This window comes from Spinacia oleracea, chromosome 6 (genome assembly GCF_020520425.1).
Source record: "Spinacia oleracea cultivar Varoflay chromosome 6, BTI_SOV_V1, whole genome shotgun sequence".
NCBI classification, from domain to species: Eukaryota; Viridiplantae; Streptophyta; class Magnoliopsida; order Caryophyllales; family Amaranthaceae; genus Spinacia; species Spinacia oleracea.
Genome location: NC_079492.1, coordinates 118,371,497 through 118,393,467, shown reverse-complemented (window position 1 = coordinate 118,393,467; position 21,971 = coordinate 118,371,497). Strand labels below are relative to the sequence as shown.

At 35.5% G+C, this 21,971-nt stretch overlaps 2 protein-coding genes and 1 long non-coding RNA gene across 9 annotated transcripts; 1 reads left to right on the top strand and 2 right to left on the bottom strand.

Annotated features, from left to right (window-relative positions):
- The first annotated feature begins 1,324 nt into the window (after positions 1-1,324).
- Positions 1,325-4,923, top strand: LOC110790804 (uncharacterized). Of its 3 annotated transcripts, none has more exons than XR_008923337.1 (7): positions 1,329-1,707; positions 1,801-1,905; positions 2,038-2,106; positions 3,048-3,134; positions 3,550-3,678; positions 4,361-4,411; positions 4,560-4,923. It is a non-coding gene; the product is annotated as an uncharacterized lncRNA (long non-coding RNA). The 3 variants fall into 3 exon arrangements; XR_002533932.2 differs by having other exon boundaries at positions 3,338-3,678; XR_008923336.1 differs by having other exon boundaries at positions 1,325-1,707; positions 3,048-3,678.
- A 2,617-nt stretch (positions 4,924-7,540) lies between these two features.
- On the bottom strand, positions 7,541-16,986 carry LOC110790813 (cationic amino acid transporter 2, vacuolar). 5 transcript variants are annotated; one of them, XM_021995579.2, is made up of 14 exons: positions 16,573-16,984; positions 14,842-15,043; positions 14,524-14,608; positions 13,603-13,743; positions 13,371-13,489; positions 13,170-13,266; positions 12,888-13,060; positions 12,707-12,773; positions 11,585-11,743; positions 9,821-10,094; positions 8,938-9,046; positions 8,263-8,375; positions 8,043-8,118; positions 7,541-7,934 (listed from the first exon to the last, which is right to left on the bottom strand). In XM_021995579.2, exons 1-14 carry the CDS (start codon positions 16,712-16,714, stop codon positions 7,781-7,783), a joined length of 1,911 nt encoding a protein of 636 aa, XP_021851271.1. In that variant the 5' UTR covers positions 16,715-16,984; the 3' UTR covers positions 7,541-7,780. The 5 variants fall into 5 exon arrangements, 1 of the variants encoding a protein (XP_021851271.1); XR_002533933.2 differs by lacking the exon at positions 7,541-7,934 and adding an exon at positions 8,474-8,735 and having other exon boundaries at positions 8,104-8,118; positions 16,573-16,986; XR_008922700.1 differs by lacking the exon at positions 7,541-7,934 and having other exon boundaries at positions 8,082-8,118; positions 8,263-8,735; positions 16,573-16,986.
- Positions 16,987-19,062: 2,076 nt separating this feature from the next.
- Positions 19,063-21,969, bottom strand: LOC110790815 (serine/threonine-protein phosphatase 7 long form homolog). Its single transcript, XM_021995582.2, has 4 exons — positions 21,530-21,969; positions 21,345-21,432; positions 19,794-20,225; positions 19,063-19,702 (listed from the first exon to the last, which is right to left on the bottom strand). The coding sequence occupies exons 1-4, from the start codon at positions 21,967-21,969 to the stop codon at positions 19,268-19,270; spliced, it is 1,395 nt and encodes a 464-aa protein (XP_021851274.2). The 3' UTR covers positions 19,063-19,267.
- Positions 21,970-21,971: the final 2 nt, after the last annotated feature.

Genomic DNA, 21,971 nt, shown 5'->3' with positions numbered 1-21,971 from the left:
CCATTCAGCCTCCAGTCATCAAAAGACAAGCTGGCAGACCTGCTAAGAAGAGAAAGAGAGGACCAAATGAACCCAGGAAGGGGAAGAGGAACAGCAATGTGAAATGTGGAAAGTGCAGGGAGTTTGGTCATAACTCAAGGACATGTTAGAATAGAGGACCAAGCACTAGACCAAGCACTTCAGCAGTAGCAGGAGCAAGTACATCACAAGGGGGTCCAAGGGGGAGGAAAAGAGCAAACACAACAACTTAACCATGCACAAAGTTAAAAGTTAGGAATTTTTTGGTGAATTGTAGGTGCACAGTTAGTATCACTTTTTGGAAAGAAAACAAGTGCTTAGACAAGATGTTTTTGTGCAGTTTCAGTGGCATTTGTCCACTTAGAAATTAGTTTTTGTAAAGCTCATATGCTTAAACAAGTCATGTTATTGCTTGAAATTTGTTACAACTCTACTTCATTGCTATCCAAATTAGAAATGCAAACATTATTACACCAATTTTTATTGCAAACTTGAATTGTTGTTTCTGTTGTTTCAGTTTCTTCTTCAATAGCTTCAACTCTTCATGCATTCCCCTGCTTCCTTCTTGCATTCCCCTGTTTTCTTCTTGCATTCCCCTGTTTTCATCAGGTCTATTTCCCTTGCTTTCAGCTTCATCAAATGTCTGCTCAACAAAACCTTTGCACCACTTGAAATTATCACAAGGATCACACTTGTAGTAAAGCTTTTGCGGATTTTTAGCCGTTTCCGAGCTCCTAATTGCAAATCTTCTCCCACGATTGCAGTTTTTATTTGGAACTCTTAGGTATGACAAATTTGGGATGGAAGAGGATCCGGTTTTTGAATTAGAACTCATGGCTATTTAGGAAATAGAGGTCTAAACATGGAGCAAGTCAAGTGAACAACATCCTTACTTATAGGCAACATGAACATAACGGCTATATTGTATTAAAACTAGCCGTTGGATTCAAATTATGAAGTTTGGGTATTTGGTGCAAAGAACTTTAAAAATAGGGGTATACTATGCAAAACCTTTATATTTAGGTGCATTTTATGAATTTTAAACATGACTTAACGGAGGACTAACGGAAAGTCATAATAGGGGTATTTGGTGAACAGTTTTGAGTAAATAGGGGTATTTTATGAATTTTGAAATGCGCAGGTGTATTTGGTGCATTATTGCAAACCTCAAGGGCATTTCATGAAAAAACCGTTTAATAATCTCTATTATATAATCCAACTCCTGAAGGTTTTTTGGTAAATTAACTTTTCGTGTCCCCAAACTAAATGACGAAAATACCCTCAGATATCTCTCAGGTGTATGCGTTTGCTGAACCTTTCTCCTCCTCTCACTTTTCTCTCTCCTCGCCTTCCCCTCACCAAACAACACTGCATTTCTAGGGTTAGACTTCTCCCGCAAAGATGGTATTCAATCAACTCTATCCTCGATCGCCTCGAAGGCGGCGTCCCCCTCAACAGCCGCGGCGGAAATGGGTTTTAGGGTTTCTAAGGAAATGTTTTCATTGAAGGAGAGAGATTCAAATTGAAACTTCCGTAAAAAATAATCGAATTAGGGGTTTAGGAAAGGGGATTCGATTATAGATAAGAACGGATTGAAGGTCGATAATGGAGGAGATAGAAATCGATGGTGGGTGATGGCTCCTTGGAGGCGGCGGCGATGGCGGCTCACCTTCCATTTCATCCTTTCAGGTTTAATTTCAAGCTTCCCTTTCCACTCTTTCCATTTCAGTGATTGATTCGTAATCTGGTTTTAGGGGTTTACTTCAATTCAAATTCTTGCAGAATGTTCAACTTCTTGCAGAATTTTTAATCGCTGGAATTCTGTTGCACCAACTGAAGTTGATGAATCACATTTTATCATCAAACCCTCAATTTCAAATAATCCAGGTAATTTAGGTTTTTGAATTGGCGATTCCAGTAAAAAAAAAAATTGATTGAATGTTGAAATTTGAGACTGTTTGATCAACATTATAATGACAATTTGTTGTTCAAATTATGTTGGTGTGCTTATGATTGCAGTTAACCACATTAACAAGGACAAGGCCATTAGAGAGATTAGATCTTCTGCGGTTGAAAGACACAAAGGAGGTATTGAAACTATTTCCTTTGAACAAACAGATTTCAGAGCTTTTTTTTAAGTCTGTAGAGTAAGGCCCTCTTTTTTGTTTTTTAGTGGTTAGTTGTTGATTAATTTCATTGATAATAATCATTTTGGTGCTGGCTTTATGTTTCTCATCTTTCATGGAGGTTGGGGGGATGATAGTGTTCTTTTGCTTTACATTTTTTTAGAAGGCCTGGTTAATTTTTGGCTGTCATTGTATACATATTGTAATTTTAATGTTAGCTGGAGATGAAATTGGGTGAAGTTAGTCGCATCCTATGAGATGAAACTGGGTGATTCTTAAAACAGATATAACTCTGGTAGTTTTGTTGAATTGGTTGTTCATTTTCTGCTATTGGACCTTTTTTTCGTAGTTATTGATCATAGTGAATCAATAACCTGGAATGCAGGGTTTTTCATTTTCTGTTATTGAACTTTTTTTTCGTAATTGTTGATCGTAGTGAATCAATAACCTGATTTTAATTCTGCTGCTTTGTTTGACCATAGGGATCGAGTAGAAATGCAGGGTTTCAGGTCATTCATTTTCTGTTATTGGACCTTTTGATTTGAATTAACAGTTTTTATAATAGATTTTATTTAGGGTGTTTTTTCCGTTCCTGATGTTGGTAAAGCTTAAAAGCGTTTCAGGTATAATTCGTAAGTTCAAGTGGAATGGTTTTGGTTAGCTTTCAAATGTGTGTGATATATAAATATATCATATTGGACTTTCAGACTAAAATTTTAGCTTCTATGTGGTTTTCTGTGGAGAGTTGCAATTTCGATTAATTTGTGTGAATTTATTGTTCCTTTTGCGGTTAAATTGATGGCAGTTTTGTTTCGATTGATTAGCATTAGATAGTGAGTTCGTTGTCTAATTGGTTTAATTGACGTGTGTATTTGACTGAAATGCTGCTCTAATGTATTTCAGGATTTTATTGAACCAGAGAGATAGCGGGAGGAGACGGACGGTTAGCACACCGGCGGTATAGTCGAGCAGCGAATCAATCTGAATTTGGTAATTTCTATCACATAAATTCAATTTCATAATTCTAGGGTTTCCACCTTTTTCCCAATTTTATGAGATAAACAACACTTTTTTGAATTGCTAATAATCAAGTCTTATGGAAATTCTGTTTATATACTCATTTTGGGGGATTTTATTTGTTGTTTGATTCATCCCTTCCTGGGTTTTTCTAATTTTTTATGGTTTTTGCTTAGAAAAACGTGGCCCTCTATTTTTCACTCAATTTCCGGTGAAAATAGGGTTGGTGGTTATCGATTGCAATCCTCATAAGTTGACGAAAAAATGTCAACTTCAATCAACTTATTGATAAGCTTCTCTGACATTTCTCTTACTACATCAGTTAAATTCATTATTTTCTCTTTTCTTCTTCAACTTAATTATTGGTTTTCGACTTTGATAATTGCAGTGGACTCCAAAATCTGTCACAAATAATCATCAGACATCGTTAATTAATCAGAAAGTACGCAGAACGGTTTCAATTAGAGCTTTCTTTTTCAATCCATCTGACGAACCAATTCTCAAGGAAGCAGTCAAGGTTTAAATCCAAATTCATTTACTGGTTTTATGTTTATTTTTATATTTGAAGTACATTTTTTATTAGATGATATTAAACTCAATTCTCTGGAATAGGGTTTAATACATCAGTTAGTTTTTTTTTAAAATTCCGAAACAAGATAGACACGTAAACGGTTTTATAATATAATTTAAGTGTCTCATATGAAATTGGGGAGCTTAAAGTACCTTATCACTGGCTTTGGTGCTTTGCCTTTAGATTTTTTCAAATATGGATAAGGATGTCAATTTAAGGTTGCAAAATGGTGGAAGTTAGGCTTTACATTGAGATACAAGTAGGAAGCTTTTAACGCTAAACTGAACATACTAAGAAATATCAAGTCACTGTCTTTGATGCTTTGCCTCTAGAATTTGGACCATATAGATAAAGGAGGTAAATTTGTGTAATTCATTTACTCTTGAATTAGTCATGTTTACGGAAATAAAGAATTTGATTGTTTTACATAATAAGGAGTTCAAAGGAATTTAAAGATGAGTTGAGGTGAATTTGTGTAATTGATTTACTCTTGAATTAGTCATGTTTACGGAAATAAAGAACTTGATTGTTTCACATAATAAGGAGTTTAAAGGATGATGGGGAGATGTATGATGAGTTTGGCAATCTCAAGAAAAATTTCGTATATAACCGCATGAAACTGATACAGGAAAGGTGCTTCCAGGAGCAGGGCGTGCAGGGTGGGAAACTGAGGAAATAGGTGATTCTTTGTACCGCCTTTAGTTTTCTTTTCTATGAAGTTCTTGATTGTTCATTTCTGGATTCCACATGTGCTGCATTTGTGTTTTCTTCTGTTGTGGGATCTTCCAATTTTTCTGCTGTTACTTATTTACTATTCAATGTAACAGATTAAATGGTAGCTTGGGTTTCTAGGAAGTTTAGGACATTGAAGGTGAGGTGTAACTGTTTTTCCATAATAAGGAGTTTAAAGGAGTTCAAGCATGCTGAATGCCCCGTCATTACAATCAAGCGACGTGCAAAGGAGGTTCCAGGCTCCTCAAGACCCTGTAGATGACTAAGTGCTTATGCTCTGGCTGAACCGTGGCTGAACTATTTGTATATAGACCTGATTTTAAGTGTGAACATTTTGTAAATTTTGTTAATTTTATGGGGACAATCTCGAATCAAATATGGGTGTGAGGTTTATTTTTGTGTGTATGACAATAAATTGAAGATGCATCGTTGTGATCTTTTGAACAACGGTTTTTGTGAGGATTATTTTTGTGTATATAATCCCGCACGCATCGCGTGCATATAAGACTAGTAAATAAAATAAATAGAGGGGGGGTGTGTGGGAAGATAGTTTGTTTATGCGCGAAATATTATGCTCATTGCCATAGTCGAATTTGGGAGCAAGGTGAAAGCAATGCTCTATGTTTAGTGTGTAACCAATGTAACGTGAAGCCGACGCCATTGATACTTTGGTGTAACAATTGGTTTTAAAGCATATTGTTGTCATTTAATATCGTAATTTATAGCATTCTATTATCTAAAATTTGTACATACAAATAATAATAATAAAATAATATTATCGTACGGGGTTATTTGAAGATTGTAGAAGTTCCCGTTGTTTTGATGAATGTATATTATGTAATTACGTAAGGCGAAACCATTTGTCGTACAACTAGACATACAAGTACACACAAGATTTTAATTAGTACTACTACACCAAGGGAGTTTAATTCATACTACTAGACAAACTAGTACAATAAAGAGTTAAATTTCTATTGTAATCCTGTTTTCTATTTTGGGCATCCCAAATTTATAGTCATGTTTTCTTATTTGGATATTACTTTTCCCACTTTCTCATACATCATATTTCCGACGGATTCAGGAATTTACAAATGGAGGTCCAAAAAAAATTTATGATTTGCTTTCTTATTTCTCATACTCTTTATAGAGGGTTAAAGTTGAGAGGTAAGTACTCGGAATATTAAAAACGCCATGATAAGGGATAAAGTTGAGAGGCACGTACTCGAAATATTAAAAACGCCATAATAAAATATGTGGAGGATTTATGAACTTTAATTTTGGGTTTTCATAACAATAAAACTCAACACCTAGTCCAAATTGCAACAATAACTTGGTTCAATTTCAATTTAAAATGGGAAAAAAAATGAGTTTTTCATACTTTGATGGAGATTATTTTATTACAATGATTGTCACTGAACAAATAATACACAAATACACTAATAAAACAAAAAGGAATATCATTCTTGACTCTTATTGGGCATTATGCTATTACATACGAAAGAATTAATTAAGCTTATAAGTCTATAAAAATGGAGTATAAAAACACATTACTAGAAGTATATCCTATGAAAATTACAAAATCTTTTTAAAGAAAAAATAACATTACTATATTTTATTTATTTATTTGTAAAAGAAAAATCAAGAACCATTATAGAAGAAAAAAAGTGATAAAGGAAAAGAAAAAAAACATGAAGAATTTAGATGATCAACGAAGAACAAGTAAAAGACAAAAAGAAGCGGAAAAAATCATATTTAACCTCCATTTAGAGGATTCAACCCAGACTACATGTGTAGCATAGTATTCAAACAACCATTATGTTAGAAGTATATCCAGGGCTGGTCCTGACTTTTTTGTGGCCTATGGGCGAAAAATAATTTGGGGCTCTATATATTTAAAGGTTTACAATAAAAAATTGTTTGTAAACAGGATATGCTTTTATTAAAAAGGTGATACAGTACTACTCTCAAACAATTTTATTTTTTTCTCTTTTTTCATTTTGAACTCTATTAAAAACATACTAGTATAAGGCTTGAAAACATCCGATCTTATATTATTGAACATGAATTACAATTCTCAAACATTAATTTTCAAACTAACATCAGAAAAATAACAAGTTAACAACAATACATTTATGGATCGCAAAGTACATTGGATGAAAGAAATGTATTGAAAAAATAATTATGTTCGTATTGTAAAAAAGTTTTAGCAGTGTATGCAAATTTTCAGACCATATATACGTTAAAGTAATTTGATTACATATACTATGACTAAAAATTCAATTCTTTTTTCTAAATCCCAAAATTAAAAATAGGAAGTGTAAATAAAAAAAACAAAAGAAAAAAAATATTAAGACGGTAAGAGTTGTGCATAAATATAGCCGGTGTAAACGTGAAAGAAATTAATAAACTAATTGAAAAGATAGTGCAAGTTGGGGGTCGAACACACGATCTCTCACTTGCAGTGTGCTAATTTTATTTCCATAGCCCGTGAGCCAGCCTTGTGATTTGTTATTTCTTAATAGAGAATATTATTATTGTAATTAACCGGTGGCGTGAATTTCAGCTCTTTTCCCTTGGGCCCGGGGCGACTGCCCCTTATGCCCTGCCCAAGGGCCGGGCCTGAGTATATCCTATGAAAATTACAAAATACTTTTGAAGAAAAAATAACATTACTATTTATTTTTATTTTTTCGTAAAAGCAAAATCATGAACCATTATAGAAGAAAAAAAAGCGATGAAGGAAGAAAAAAACATGAAGAATTTAAATGATCAACGAAGAACAAGTAAAAGACAAAAATAAGCGGGAAAAAAGAAATTCATATTTAACCTCCATTTAAGAGGATTCAAACCCAAACTACCTGTGTAGCATAGTATTCAAACAACTATTTTGCTAAAAGTATATTTCATTGTCATTAATGTAAGTTAATTAGACATAAATTAACTATTTCAAGCGCAAGTAATTACCCAAATATCAATTTTACAGTTTTTTTTCAAAAATAATGGAGATCCTTTTAGACCCTATATAGGTCCGCCCTGATTACCCAACTGAACGAAGTAAATGATGAGAATAGTAAAATATGAGGGGAAGCTTAAGAGAATGTCAAAAAAGATATAGAGATCTATCACAACATTGATAGTATTCGAGACATAACAGAGTTATATACTTATATACATCTGCCTGCTAACAAGAAAACGATGAAAGTATAACAATGGCTCCCAGTTTCAAAAGCTGTCATGTTCATGTATACATTGTCTCCTGTACACAATGTACGTTCCATTGTTAAGGTTAGTGTATCTGTAATCTGTGTATGAATGCCTAGTCAGCCCTGCATAAACTGCGTAAGATCTTATCTGCACGTGCTGCAGGCACATAAACTGCATCCCTCAGTGAACTATGAGTCCTCCCATACAACATATAAATAAGCACTCCAATTGCCATCCATACAAGCACACGAACCCAAGTGGAGGCACTGACAGTGACAGGGATAATTAAGACAGAGAATTGGAAACAGAACCCAAATAGTTAATAGAATAAGCATGTAATGTGAAAGTAAAACTAGAGGAATTAATAGGCTCACCCAAGATTCACCAGCAAGTACATGTTGATGAGAATGGAAGCAACAGGTAGCAGTGGAATCAACGGGCAAATGAAACCTGAAAAAAAGTAAGAGCAACTTCCATAAGTGTAAAAGACTATTCTATAACAAGTATTATTGAGATTTTGTCCATTTGGATGTTGACAAGGAAAACCAGAACAGAAACAGGGAAAGAATCCCTTCAATAGAAAGGACAGAGTACCTCCGGTGTGACCAAAGCTGTGCCTCGCATCATCTTGATTAATGCATGAGAGAACTACCAAACTGGATATAACAAGACCAACGCCTATCGTACATAATGTGAAGCGAGGGATACTGGTGAAAAAAGGCACCGCATTAAGATTACATAGGTTTACATACAGTACAATGTTAACGATGAATTTAGCAGGAAAAAGCTTTCCATATAATCGTACCAATTTACCTCCGCTTGATATGACGGCAAGAGCTTTTATTTAGAAAACATCCAACCTAACTACATTCCATGCACATTTTAAAACTGTTCTTAAAGGTTCACCTTTAACTCTTGCATATCTCTGCTTGGGAGTGTCGGTATCAGAGTTCAGACCCATCAGATGATTCAGATCATAGATGTGCTAGTAGCTTAGAGAAGAAGGATAAGAGGATTCAACCGATGAACTATCCTTCATTTGTGGCTTCTCCCACTACCAGCCTCCACTAACAACCCCCCACCACACACACACAAAAAATCAAATGTGCTCAATATTATGAAGCCTCTATATAAATGAGAATATTCTACATCTTTGTTGAGCTCTTGAGAATGTTATATGACGCATTTTCATGGAATCACCCCCCCCCCCCCCCCCCCTTGAATAATGTTATCACAATTTCAGCAATCGCAAAATTACTGGTTACAAACCTGGGAAGCCCCGCATATGAAGCTGCAAATGTGAGAAGAAATGCCCCTAGACATGTGAGCAATATGGTCCAGCCAGCAATTTTTCGCCTCTTCTCATCATGTGAAGTACCTGAAAGTACATAAAATAATTAAACACACAATACCAACAGAAATATTAGATGTTAACAAGCTGGATATGTGACTTCATATATTTAACTCTTAGGCTCCGTTTGGTAAGGCGTAAAATGTTTTCTTTGTAAAATGATTTTCCATGGAAAACATTTTTCAAGGGAAAACACAATTCCTAACTAGTTTTCATTTGTTTGGTACCTTAAAGGAAAATGGGAGAAGATGGTGAAGATTGAGAGGGAGGTAAAGAGGAAAGAAGGAAAAATGGTTTCCCTCCCTTCCAAATGGAAAAGGGTCTTCCACCTTTGAGGGAGTCATGGACAAATGATTGAAAAGGGGAAAATCGGTTTCCATGAAAACGTTTTACGCCCTACCAAACGGAGCCTTAGTGGAATCAATACGCCAAGGCCAAACAATAGTTACTAGTACAACGTACTGAAATTGTAACGGTAGCTATGTATTTATATTTAAGACAATCTTCACAAACATGATAGAATAGTTTCTGTATTACACATTTTTAAAGATGTTGGCTGATTGAGCTTTAAGTCAATTGATACTCCTGTCCACACTTGTCAAGACTCAACAGTCTCTTTAACTATGCTAATATTATGAAGTTTGTGGTTGGCAGGAGAATAACCTTACTGGTATCAAGATACCATTATCTAAATGACCTTTTCTTCTCTTTAGAAGGAAAAATATGATTATCCAGATCAATAAGGGCTTCAGTGTTACTTGAAAGAAAATTTTAAATCAAACTACGATATTCTTAACTTACTACTGAATTCAGCTGATTGCTTCAAAATCAAAGGATATGTAGCAGATAAGTTCTCGTTGTGATGTACAGGTTGAATTTCATCATTGGTGGAGCCAACGTGCTTTTGAGTATTTGCCTCATCAAGCTCCTCAACGATAGCACTACATTCTGATGAAGCCACACATGTTGATTCCAGAAGCGATGATGGAAGCGGCACCTCATCCGGCGGAACATATCTGACTATAAGTATAGATATGGCAACAATTGTGAAAGACAAAAGAGTACCTACACTAACCTGCATAAAAATGACCAATTTTTGGTACTTCATGTTAAAAGTAAAACAAAAAAAAGTGATGCTATATATAGATAATGAGTAAATATACAAATATAACACTGAAATAACCCTTAATCCAGTACTGAATTTAAACCAACAAAAAAGCATCCGGACATTTCCAGTTACCTAAAAGAACTGTAAGGATCAAGTGTGTTCCCCACAACACCACTATATGGATTAAACCAAATTGGACATCTGTGTTTTTTATCCTATTACTCTTTCCCCTCCCCCCCCCCCCCCCCCCCCCCTCCCCTCCCCTCCCACACAAAGCAAAGGATGTATTAAAACAATTTCCCTAACTCAGTACCCAGGGACTCTAATTTACATGGTTGTTGATTTATCATGGTTCCAGATGCTCCACATCATTTAATGTGAACGACAAGATGAAGTAACCAAGCAGGAAAAGAATGAAAGTATACAATGCGAAGAGCTGACTTAGTAATTATGCCAGGTTTCAAAAGAAAATTAGAAGTAGTTTGTGTATTGAACTCTATTCACCCTCTAAGATATCCACTGATCTGCAAACTTGCACTAAACAGAACAATACACAAGTCGTAATCATGATCTGAATTGCCAAGATATTTTGGTATGGAGAAGATCCCCTGTTTTTATTCTGTTATGAGAGCAGGAGAAATTGTAAATTAAAAAGGACGAAAATCATTCTTCTCCATTGCATTGAAAGAAACAAGTTTGGTTTCTACACTAGCAACTGGGCAGCAGAAAAGGCAGGAGGAAATCCCCTGTTTTTCTTCTGCAACGAGAGTGGGAGAAACTGTAAATTAAAAAGATTGAAAATTATTTATCTCCAGACTTCAACCGTGTGTTTGGTTTCTACGCTGGGAACTAAAGACTCCAGTTAACATATGAACTGAAGGGTTCTTTTCCTGACAAAAGAAGATATGCATCTTTAGGCCCAACCATCAAGATGCAACATAAGCTTGTACAATCTCAGGCTAGGACTTGGCAATGTCAGCTCCTACATGCCCTTTAAGCTTCAACGTCCCCTCATCAGTCCATTGGAACATGTTTGTAACTCAAGTAATAAAGTCCAAACATAATAAATGTTTTTGAACACCAAGAATCATATTTTAACCAAGCAAGAGGCTAATAATTTGCTCTATATTGTTCATCACAATATCCTGAAGTTGGCTGTCAAAAAAAAATTATCCTGAAGTTAACAATATCCACAGTTGGACTGAAAATAACAGCTACAGCAACACGAGTATCTCTCGAGATTTTAACATCAACAGAGTGGACATACTGTTAAGTAAACCATGATTCTTACTTCATATTACTAATCAGCTCGTTCTCATGCAAATGAAATTCTTCTGGTCGTATTATTATAGGAATCTAAACTACATTAAAAGATAAGTTGAGCATCTCGGTTAAATAGTCTAATAAATAAACACGTGAGGAACAACACTTAATATGGAAACCTTTAGATGGTATACCATTCCTGCCAGCTGAGAAACATCCATGAAGAAGGCTAGAATTGCAGCAAAAGCTCCAGTTACAATTGTACTCTTCACAGGAACTTGTGTGTGTGGGTTAATATCTGAGAAAAATGAGGGTAGCAAGCCATCTCTAGCCATCGCCATGAGGACTCGGGGCTTCAGCAAAGAAATTCAACATATATGTTAGCCAAGTGAAATGGATGACTCTATCACAACTATTAACCAAATAACAAAACCAACTTCAAAACAGCACAATAAACACAAGAAACTCCTACTCTGGAACATAACATGGAAAAGAATAGTGGGTACAATAGCCTCAGCAGTCATCCTGGATGAACATGAAATCTGATGAATAATTCATATGTACTGTTTATGTGGCTATTTCCAGGCAATACCTACCAGTTTTGTTGTGGAGATTTCAGTAGGGAATCACAAAACTGAGAGTCTGGAAGGAAAATATTAAAAACATTTTATGCTTTGAGCCTAAGATACCTGTCACATGTTTTTAACTTTTAGTTACTTGTTAAATTATCAATTATATCTGAACATTCTCTATTCAATATATATTACATTATAATACTAAAACAGACACCAGGAGTGACATCCTAGTGTAAATTTTTCCCGCCAAAAACATTTTCCTAGAAATATATCTACTTTGTTTCTCTTTTATCTTCTATCATTTTTTATAAACTGTTTATGTGTAGAAAAAAAATATTGGAATATAGAATATGACAATTATATGGTTATTTTCACTATACATATGGAGTAATTTGAATGGAACAATTTATGCTCTGAACAGCATTTCCATCGCGATTATGCAATTTCGGGAATGCATTCAATACATATATTTAAACAATTAAAAAACTGTAATATACGAAAAAGAATTGCAAGCTACATCAAAACAAATAAAATGAACGTAAACAGCCAATAACTGCTAAACAACATGATCTCCGCCCCCATCCCGCCCCCTGGAAAAAAGCTTAATAATAAAATGAAAAGTTGAAAGCAAACATTAAACATCAAAAGATGATGATTAGAGCTACAACTAGAACATCATCTCTTCGGGTCATTAAAAATTGAGTAAAACAATTTTGTATAATACATATCGCATAAACTTACCTGTGGAAGAAATGAACCCAACAGAGACGCAAAAAGGGCTGTTGATGCTCCAATCGTGATTATATACCTTCATTTTCAGCAAGAATTCTTATCAGTGCATCAGATCTAAAGTCAAACTCCAACAAAATGGAAAATGCCCAAAAATAAGTAAACAAACATGGAACATGTAAAGACAACTTACGCTGCCCAATGCATCCCTTGACTAGAAAACGCAGAGGAAATAGGAGTGTCCGGATCAAGTTCATAATACGGAATCAGACCAACAACAACAACAGAAACCAGCATGTACAATGTACAGCATATTAACAGTGAAAAGGCTATACCCAACGGTAAATCTCGTTTCGGATTCTTCACCTACGAAGTGAAAGCAAAAGGTGGCTTAAGAAGTGCATCGAAATGAGAGCAGAATAACTTATTGACTAGCTTCAAGCAGAGAACTTGGCAAGAAATAAATTGCATATACCTCCTCAGCAGCACTTGCAACAGCATCGAAACCAATATAAGAGAAGAAAACGGTAGCAGAGCCAGCAAGAACACCATTTATGCCAAAAGGGAAGTACCTAGATATAGCAGTGAGGAATGAAACAATCAATGGACCTACTAGCACAAGGGCATAAAGCCATTACAATAAAAATAAAAATAAACAGTGGTCCATGATTATTACCCTGTGGGGAGCTTATAACCAGCCCATCCAGTTTTGAAACCTAGGTATCCCCCAGCGATTATAACAAAAAGCATAGCACAGACATTTCCCGTTGTCACAACAGCTTGTGCAAATGCACTCTGCAATATCAAGTGATTCAGTTAATTAAAGTTGATATGTCGAACCGCCAACAAGGAGAAATGAAAAAAGTTTCTTTGAAGTAACTGGGAAATGTGACAATAGAAAGCACTACCTCTTTAATACCAAGACACAAGAGCATGGTGACAACAAAAATAAGAATGGCTGCACAAGGGTCAACAACAACATCAAGAGCAGGAATATATTGACGACTAAGATATGTAGGCAGCCTATCACTGCTGCCAAGGAGCAAAACCTGATGAAAAAAAAGAAGAGAACAGCCACTGAGCAGCATATAAAAAAGTGAAGAAACTTTATATAGTTCCCTCTAACGAAGCATTTGAACAAACTAGATGTAGATAAATTTCAAGAAATTTTGAACATGAAGCTGGGCTAATGGAAAAAAGGAACACTATCTTCCTCATTTTGAACATGAAGCGGTCCTCACTCCTCATCCTTATACCTAAAAAAATATTAAAAGGGATTCCTTTGAAGAGAGACTATGTCAATCTTCCTTTCAACTACTTACAAATCTTAATATAACTCTTACTTAACCTCAAACAACCCCTTTGTACCTTCACCTCAAGGAGCACGACTAATCCCCCAAAATAATTGAAAGTTAACATAATCATTTTCTTTCATCCATTCATTCATTATCATTACCCCATTGCCTCAGAGAGGCTCCCGCAACAAGCAGGGTAAGGGGGTGTTGGACCTACGCAACCTTACCCCTGCAATCGACCCAAAAGCGATAACGGGGGATAATGGAACGACCATCTTCTACTTCATGGAAAGGAATTGAAGAGGTTTTAAGAGCCATTTTGATTTAGTCCATTACATCCCAAAGCCAAAAGAACAAATGATTCTTTGGCTCAAAAAAAAAAAATTGTGGAGACAAATAGCAATTAGAAAAATATAATATGTTTTTCAAGAAATATATTTTCTCCGGCCAAGCAGTCATGTCTCAGAAAAACAATACTGACATCATGATCAAATAGCTCAGTAAACATGACAAGATTATCCATGAATACTGTACCAGATTCGGAGATATGCCACGGGCAATTGCAGATCCCCCAATTGTATACTCTAGCATCAAAGCCCAACCAATCAACCATGCTACACTGCAAATAGATGAAAGTGATAGTGTCACTTAAGAAGTTAAGAAAACAAATTTAGCTGGCACCTGCATAGTGGTTAGGGGAAGAGAACTAAATCAATAAGCTTTGAGATTGCTTTCAAGAGATCAACCATTTTCCTAGTGAAATTAAAACATCTTTTTTCAAATAAATTTATATCAGATAAACATGAACTTTTAATATTTTCACAATGAGCATGAAATACCAAAGAGACTTACCCTTCTCCAACACATACATATGAGTAATGATACGCACTGCCAGCAGAAGGGCACCGACTGGCGAGCTCTGCATAACAAAATGCAGAGAGAGCAGCAGCTATACCAGCAAACAGAAAGGATAGAAACAGGGCCGGTCCGGTACTCTCTCTAGCGACTGTACCGATCAGAATATAAACTCCGGCACCAATGGTCGTGCCAATTCCTGCATATTCAACATATTAGGTAGCAGCAAAAAATACAAAACAAAAGCTTCCATATGACAAGAATTCAACATTGACATTCAGTAAAATAAAATGAACATGAGCCGAAAATATACTCAACCAATACCAGATCAAGCAGTTCTAAGTTAGAATATGATGATGGTGATAAAAGAGTGTAAGGTGCAACTCACTCAAACTTTGAATATCAGCTAAAATTACCCAATTCTCAAAAACATTAAGTACAGTATAACACTTGGACACTTGTAAGTAGACCTACAAAAAATCAATCCAACCTTAAAAGGTGGATGATAACCAAAAATTGGCGACCTAAAACTCGATTATCCCAGAATTCCCACTACAATTTGTGTCCAACCTGGTCAGTTTCTGACCTATAACCATTGCATTTGAAGCAATGAAACGAGATTTTTATGACATTTCTGCAAAAGTAAACGTCCAACTATTAGTAATATTGGATTTAGCATGGTTTATGTTACAGTTGAACATCATGTGTATTATTGTATGGTTAGAATTCCCATACATGTTTATGTTTATTGTGACTTGCTATTTCAAACATGTTTATGTATTTTATAAAATTCCCATACATGTTTATGTTTATTGTGACTTGCTATTTCAAACATGTATTTTATACAATGCATACTTGATTCAGACCGAGTTACATCTTAAATGTGTCTCACTCAAAATGGAATACAACGGGCGTATAAATATACTTAACACATAGGTTGAACCCAAACGTTTTAACTCTTGAAAAGCATTGCTCCACCCGAAACTGAAATCACCCTACTTACTGACCTGAGCCCCAAATCATTCGACCGACTGACCAATTTGATAGGTCTACTCGTAATTACTCCCTCCGTTCTATTGTCTCTTTAACTAACTTCCACCATTGAAATTTAAATAATTGCATTGTGGGAATTATAAATATATGCATAGGAGAAGAGGAAGTTAGAGTATTTCCAAAAGAAATTCAACAATAACCATGCATCGAAATGAAAAAATTTAATTGTTTTAGTCAGAAGAAAAAGAAAACATCTCATTTTCCTCCCCTAAATAATTGTCGCCCCCCCTAAATTATTGTGCGACTGCTAAAACCACCGTTATTCAAGAACAAACGGAGCTAGTTAAAGAGACAATTATTTACGAAACGTAGGGAGTAATATTTAAATTCAGCATTGATTTTTTGAATCAAAACTCGAAATCAACATCCGTGCCCAAGTTCGAGTAACTTAGTTACTTAGACATGATTCGATTAAACTGAAATTGTAGCACTGACCCAAATTTTGATAAACTGAACTCAATCATACTTAATAGCAAGAATTGATACCATGGTCAATACTCCATTAAAAAATGTCAGCCAAATTATTCATAAAATTTCAAATACACCAAGAACCAGAAAAAAAAAAAAAAAAAAAAAAAAAAAAAAAAAAAAAAAAAAAAACTAAAAATAAGATCAAAATCAAAATACATTCAAAAAATTCGCAAAATAAATTTAAAATTAAAGAAAATTAAGTACCAATGGCGGTGATATGAGGAACAGATAATGCTCTGGCAAGCTGTGGCTGTCCACTTGTGGAAGAAGAAGAATTTGCATGAACAGAATCAACTTGTTTTCTTCTGCTCAGACATCTAAACCATTTTCCAGCATAATTTTCCATCTTATCTAATAATCTAGTTATACGAAATTGTTCTTTGGACAAATTTATGCTTCTCAAAGTTGTGATTTATTGAGACTCAATCCCCCCTCCAAATCCGAAGTAAAGGGGTTCAAGAATGAAAGGGTGTTAAAGAGATAAATTGCAAGTTTTGGTGTGCCACCATTGGAGAGTAATTGTTTCTCGAACTCGATTGCAGAGGTAGGAATGGGAAAGACTCGGGAGAGAGGAAAGCGGGTCTTAGTGATGGGTTGATTTGGTTTTATCTCGGATGAGAGGTAAAATTGTCATTTGGCCTATTTTGTCCATTCATAAATGAGTTACCGTAGTGGATATGATACGGCACGACATTACATGACTTGAATCAAACTAATATGACCTGATTCAAAAAATATTGAAACATATTTTGAATGAAATTATTGTACATAGTACCTTTTTTGCGCGAAAGAGATCGACGAGACGGATAGAAATAAAAAGTAAAGTTGCACAAACAAAACACACCCCAACGAAAAGACTAAAATACAACTTAACCAAGCTAAATTAAAATTGGAGATGTGACCCTAATTTGAGCCTCCATCACACTGTTCATCAAAGGAGGCAAGGAACCTAGGCTACTCCACACAAATTCTCTAGTAAAACAGTACGGAGTATGAAGATCGCTCAATACTGCCTCAAAGATCATCACCTTTATATTGGATAATACCCCAAAGTTAGCTGATCAATCTGTCACATTGATTTGCTTCTACAACAGTGAGTCAAAGTAATCTCCCGACCACTATGGTGAGTGGGAGCCTTATATACATTTACGGTTATACATTAATAAACGAATGAATTTATTCTAAATACAAAGAATTAACGGAGATATTTATGATTTCAAGAACATAGGTAATTTTTTTCGGTGTGTTTGTTGCCTTTCTATAGAATAGACCTTGACATGTGATGAATATGATGTGATATATTTTGAATTTTATAGAATATCATTAGGAACCATGAAATCGCTTTTTTAATTTGATGGTTACATAGCTTATCACCATCTCTAAAATTTATGATGTTTTAGTTATCGTGTACCTTTGTTCTTGTATTTCCCATTTCTTTTTTCTTTTAGAAAAATATTTTCAACGAGCGTTATTTTGCATTATAGTTTGAGTTTTTTGACAATTTATGTGCATGTTTATTGATGTGGCATATCCTTACCCTTTTGCTAGTTAAAATTATAGTTGTTTTTTATCGGATTTTCTTAAATAAAAAAAAAATTCTCATTTCTCATTTGTCTCTAAATTTCTTAAAGAACACTCTTGAAAGAAGGATTCTGTAAAATTCATATGTAACCTTTGGTAAAATGAATGATGGTCGATTGAGGACTAACTTGCAAGTTTTCCACGTACTACAAAAATCTCAACTTCGCAATACTTTCCCCAAAAACTTCATTCTTTAATCACATTCATGTACTATAAAATTCTCAATTTTGCTATACCTTCCCCCAAATATTTCATTCTGTAATCACATGACGATTGCAACTTTTTCTTAGTTTACATAATCTACAATATTTTACTCCCTCTTTTCTTTGACGCGTCACTATAACTTTAACTATTTCTACTGCATACAACTTATGTACGGAGTACTAGGTTTGATTTTATTTTTTACTACTCCTTCCATTTCTTTTTATAAGAACTACCCTTGTTATAATATGTTTTTGAATAAGACTTTCATTTTTGACAAGATTCTACATTTTACTACAATACTTTTTTTCCCCTCTCATAGTTCTCACTCCCAATAATATCAATCTTCCTCTCTCTCCCACGGTCCTACAACCCTATACTAACTCACACCATCTTTAAAATAAATAAATAAAAACAAAGGGAGATTTCCGTCAATATTGCACAAAGATAAATTAATTCCCAAAACACGTTACTTTTCTTGTTAATTCCCACCATACCGTCCACGTCAGCAAGGGAGAGAGAAAACTAATTTTTTTTTTCCGGTTCAACACTAAACCGCTATCTGAGATAGCGGTTTGATTTAGAACTAAACCGCTATCTCAGAATGCGGTTTATACTACTTAACCGCATTCTGAGATAGCGGTTTAGTTCAAAACCAAACCGCTATCTCAGATAGCGGTTCATAATGCCCCCTGCATCCAAGCTTGCAGTTTCCAGTGTTCATCCAGAAAATGGGCTGAGATCTTCTGCCAAATAGTCCAACTCCAACAACCTGTAAACAAATCCAAGATCTCCAACAACGTCTATAATCCAACTCCAACGTCTATAATCCAACTCCAACAACCTCCACAAATCATACCAACCAACCAAACCATAACACTTATGCAACAAAATAGAAGAGCAAACAAAAAATTTCCAAAAGTTCAATCGTTCCAATAATGACACATGAGTTTCTAAAAGTTCTAAAAGTTCTAAAAGTTCCAATACTAGCAAAAAGAACAAAAGATTACACAAAATTTCTAATGTAGCTCAAATCTAAGTTCTACGTTGTTTCTTTGAATGCTCGGACGATGAAAATGAGGACTCATCCTCCTCGGCAATTGGCTCGGGACGTTGACTAGGAGAGCAACCCTTTTGTCGCCGGTAAGTGAGAAGCTGCAAAGGAGGAGATGAAATAACTTGTGATGCTGGCGGAGATGCAGGAGGAGTAAGAGGTGGAGGGCGTGGAGAAGGTGGTGGTGGAGGGTGTGGAGAAGTAAGGGCGTAGAGGGCGTAGAGGAGGAGTAAGTGGTGGAGGGCGTGCACGTGGTGGTCGAAAACCACGCCCTCGAGAAACATGTGAGGTGGAGGTGTCGGGTGTACACTGAGACGAGGCTAAATCATATTGTTGGAGGATATGTTCTTGCCCCACTCTTGATAAGGTCTCAATGCAAGAGGAACTCAAATTGCGTAACGTATCAAGAGTGAGAGGAAGGGCCAAACTGGGAGGTAACTCTAACGCAGAATCCACAGCTCGAGTGCATCTTGAGGCAAGATCAGCCAATGCATGTGACTACCAAAAAGAATGTGAAACAATAATTAGAATTCAACATTAGTTATGAATATAAACATTATACATGAAAATGGAACAAGGATTAATTTACCAAAATAATATCAGAGGAAGACGGCTGATAATGAGTGGTGGGGGGTGATCGTGTAACAGGAGTAATGAGGAGTCTCGTGATGCTACAATACCAATCCATATACTCCTTCATCCTCTCACGATGACCGGCAAAAGGAGTGCCTTGAACAATCCGACTCTCACGATCACGCCACTCCTCCACATATTTGCGATGCATCTCTTCAAACTTCTTGTTTTTATGCCATCGATCCACATTATGAAGATCAACACTCGTGTCACACGCAACGGGAACTGACTGTTCCAATCCAAACTGACGCATCACTCGATTTGGGTAGTGGTACTCAACAATGTCAAAGCAAATCAACGGTACAACTGAGCGCCATATATCTCTATCACATCTACAAATCTCGGGTAGTAAACCAAGTACCGTCTCTGAATATGGCTGCCAAGTCATCTACAATAAGTAAAAAGTGAGTATTTAGGCAATTTTAGGTGAAATTAAGCAATTTTAGGCTATTTTGGACAATTCTAGGTGAATTTAAGCCTTTAGGTGTGATTTTAAGCTATTATAGACTATGTTAGGTGAACTTAAGCGTGTTTAGGTGTATTTAGGCTATTTTTGGTGGATTTAGGCTAATTAAGGTGAATTGAAGCTATTTAAGGCGATTTTAGGCCATTTTAGGCGAACTTAAGCCTTTTTAGGCAATCTTTGGTGAATTTAAGCTATTATATGCCATTTTAGGTGAATTTAAGCTATTTTAGCCTATTTTAGGTGAATCCAAGCTATTCTAGACTATGTTAGGTGAATTTAAGCTAGTTTAGGCCTTTTTAGGCTATGTTTGGTGGATTTAGGCTAATTAAGGTGAATTGAAGCTATTTTATGCGATTTTAGCCTTTTTAGGCAATTTTTGGTGAATTAAGGGAATTTTTAGACAATTTTTGGTGAATGTAGGCTATTTAAGACAAAAATAGCACAAATTTACCTAAATTAACCTAAATTAACATAACTTTATCTAAGTAGAATCGAGGGAGCTCAAATTGACGTTCGTTGACTTAATTGACCTAAGTTGACCTAACTAGTTGAATTAATCACAATTTAGAACAAAGTTGACCAATGTTGACTTAAATTGACCGAAGTTGACCTAACTAGTTGAATTTAGGCAATTTTAGTTGAATTTAGGTCAATTTATGCTATTTTAGTTGAATTTAGGTCATTTTATGCTTTTTTAGTTGAATTAATTACAATTTAGACCAAAGTTTACCAAAGTTGACTTAAATTGACCAAAGTTGACCTAACTAATTGAATTTAGGCAATTTTAGTTGAATTTAGGTCAATTTATGCTATTTTAGTTGAATTTAGGTCATTTTATGCTTTTAACTTGAATTAATCACAATTTAGACCAAAGTTGACTTAAATTGACAATTTAGACCAAAGTTGACTTAAATTGACAATTTAGACCAAAGTTGAACTAGTTGACTTTAATGCACCTACATTGACAAAAATTGACCAAAGTTGACCTAACTTGAAACAAAAGAAGCATTTGAGTAATTAGTAAGGTGAGATATTAAATACCTGTGTCTCCTTTTGATGGTCAAGTGCATCCCTAAAGAAAGAGAGTCCACTAGCTGTATGGCCACATGAAAAGTGAACCCTAAGCCAACTAACAAAACAAGTAAAGTAAAGTGTTAGTAAAGTAAAGTGTTAACAAATTACTTGATTTATCGAAGTAGTAATGAGTAGTTAAACAAATTAGTTACCTGCATGCTAAGGGGTCCACTCCACGCTGATGCTGAGTACCAAGAATAGATGGATCGTCGACCTCAATAGGATGCTCTGGGTCAGGAGGTGGAGCATCGCGAACTCTCGAAATCCTCGGACGACCAATGTGAATATGCTCCCATGACCATAACTGCAAAAGTATAAGTGGACCACCAATGTCACGGGATCGTCTACGAGCGGCTCGACACATCTGTCGATACAAATAAGCAAGGGTCGCACTCCCCCAGCTGTATGTCCCAGCTCTACGCAAGTCGCGAATCAATGGCAAGTAGACGAGCTGCACGGCATCACCGCTCTTATCAGCAAACAAAATGGACCCCATAAGTGCAAGAATATATGCTCGGCTAAACCTCTCATAAACAATATCAGCAGCGTCATTAGGGGGGCCCTGACTGAAGTGTCGCCTCAACCAAGTCATCC

What these genes read in the sequence shown, in the direction of transcription:
- LOC110790813 (XM_021995579.2), bottom strand. Translation starts at nt 16,714, where the DNA reads ATGGAAAATTATGCTGGAAAATGGTTTAGATGTCTGAGCAGAAGAAAA. An exon ending in TCATATGCGGGGCTTCCCAG is followed by an intron (nt 8,376 to 8,937) that starts GTTTGTAACCAG and finishes TTTTTTCACCAG; the next exon opens with TATCCCTCGCTTCACATTAT. An exon ending in CAGCTTTGGTCACACCGGAG is followed by an intron (nt 8,119 to 8,262) that starts GTACTCTGTCCT and finishes ACTTTTTTTCAG; the next exon opens with GTTTCATTTGCCCGTTGATT.
- LOC110790815 (XM_021995582.2), bottom strand. Translation starts at nt 21,969, where the DNA reads ATGACTTGGTTGAGGCGACACTTCAGTCAGGGCCCCCCTAATGACGCT. An exon ending in GTGGACCCCTTAGCATGCAG is followed by an intron (nt 21,433 to 21,529) that starts GTAACTAATTTG and finishes TTGTTTTGTTAG; the next exon opens with TTGGCTTAGGGTTCACTTTT. An exon ending in CTTCCTCTGATATTATTTTG is followed by an intron (nt 19,703 to 19,793) that starts GTAAATTAATCC and finishes TCTTTTTGGTAG; the next exon opens with TCACATGCATTGGCTGATCT.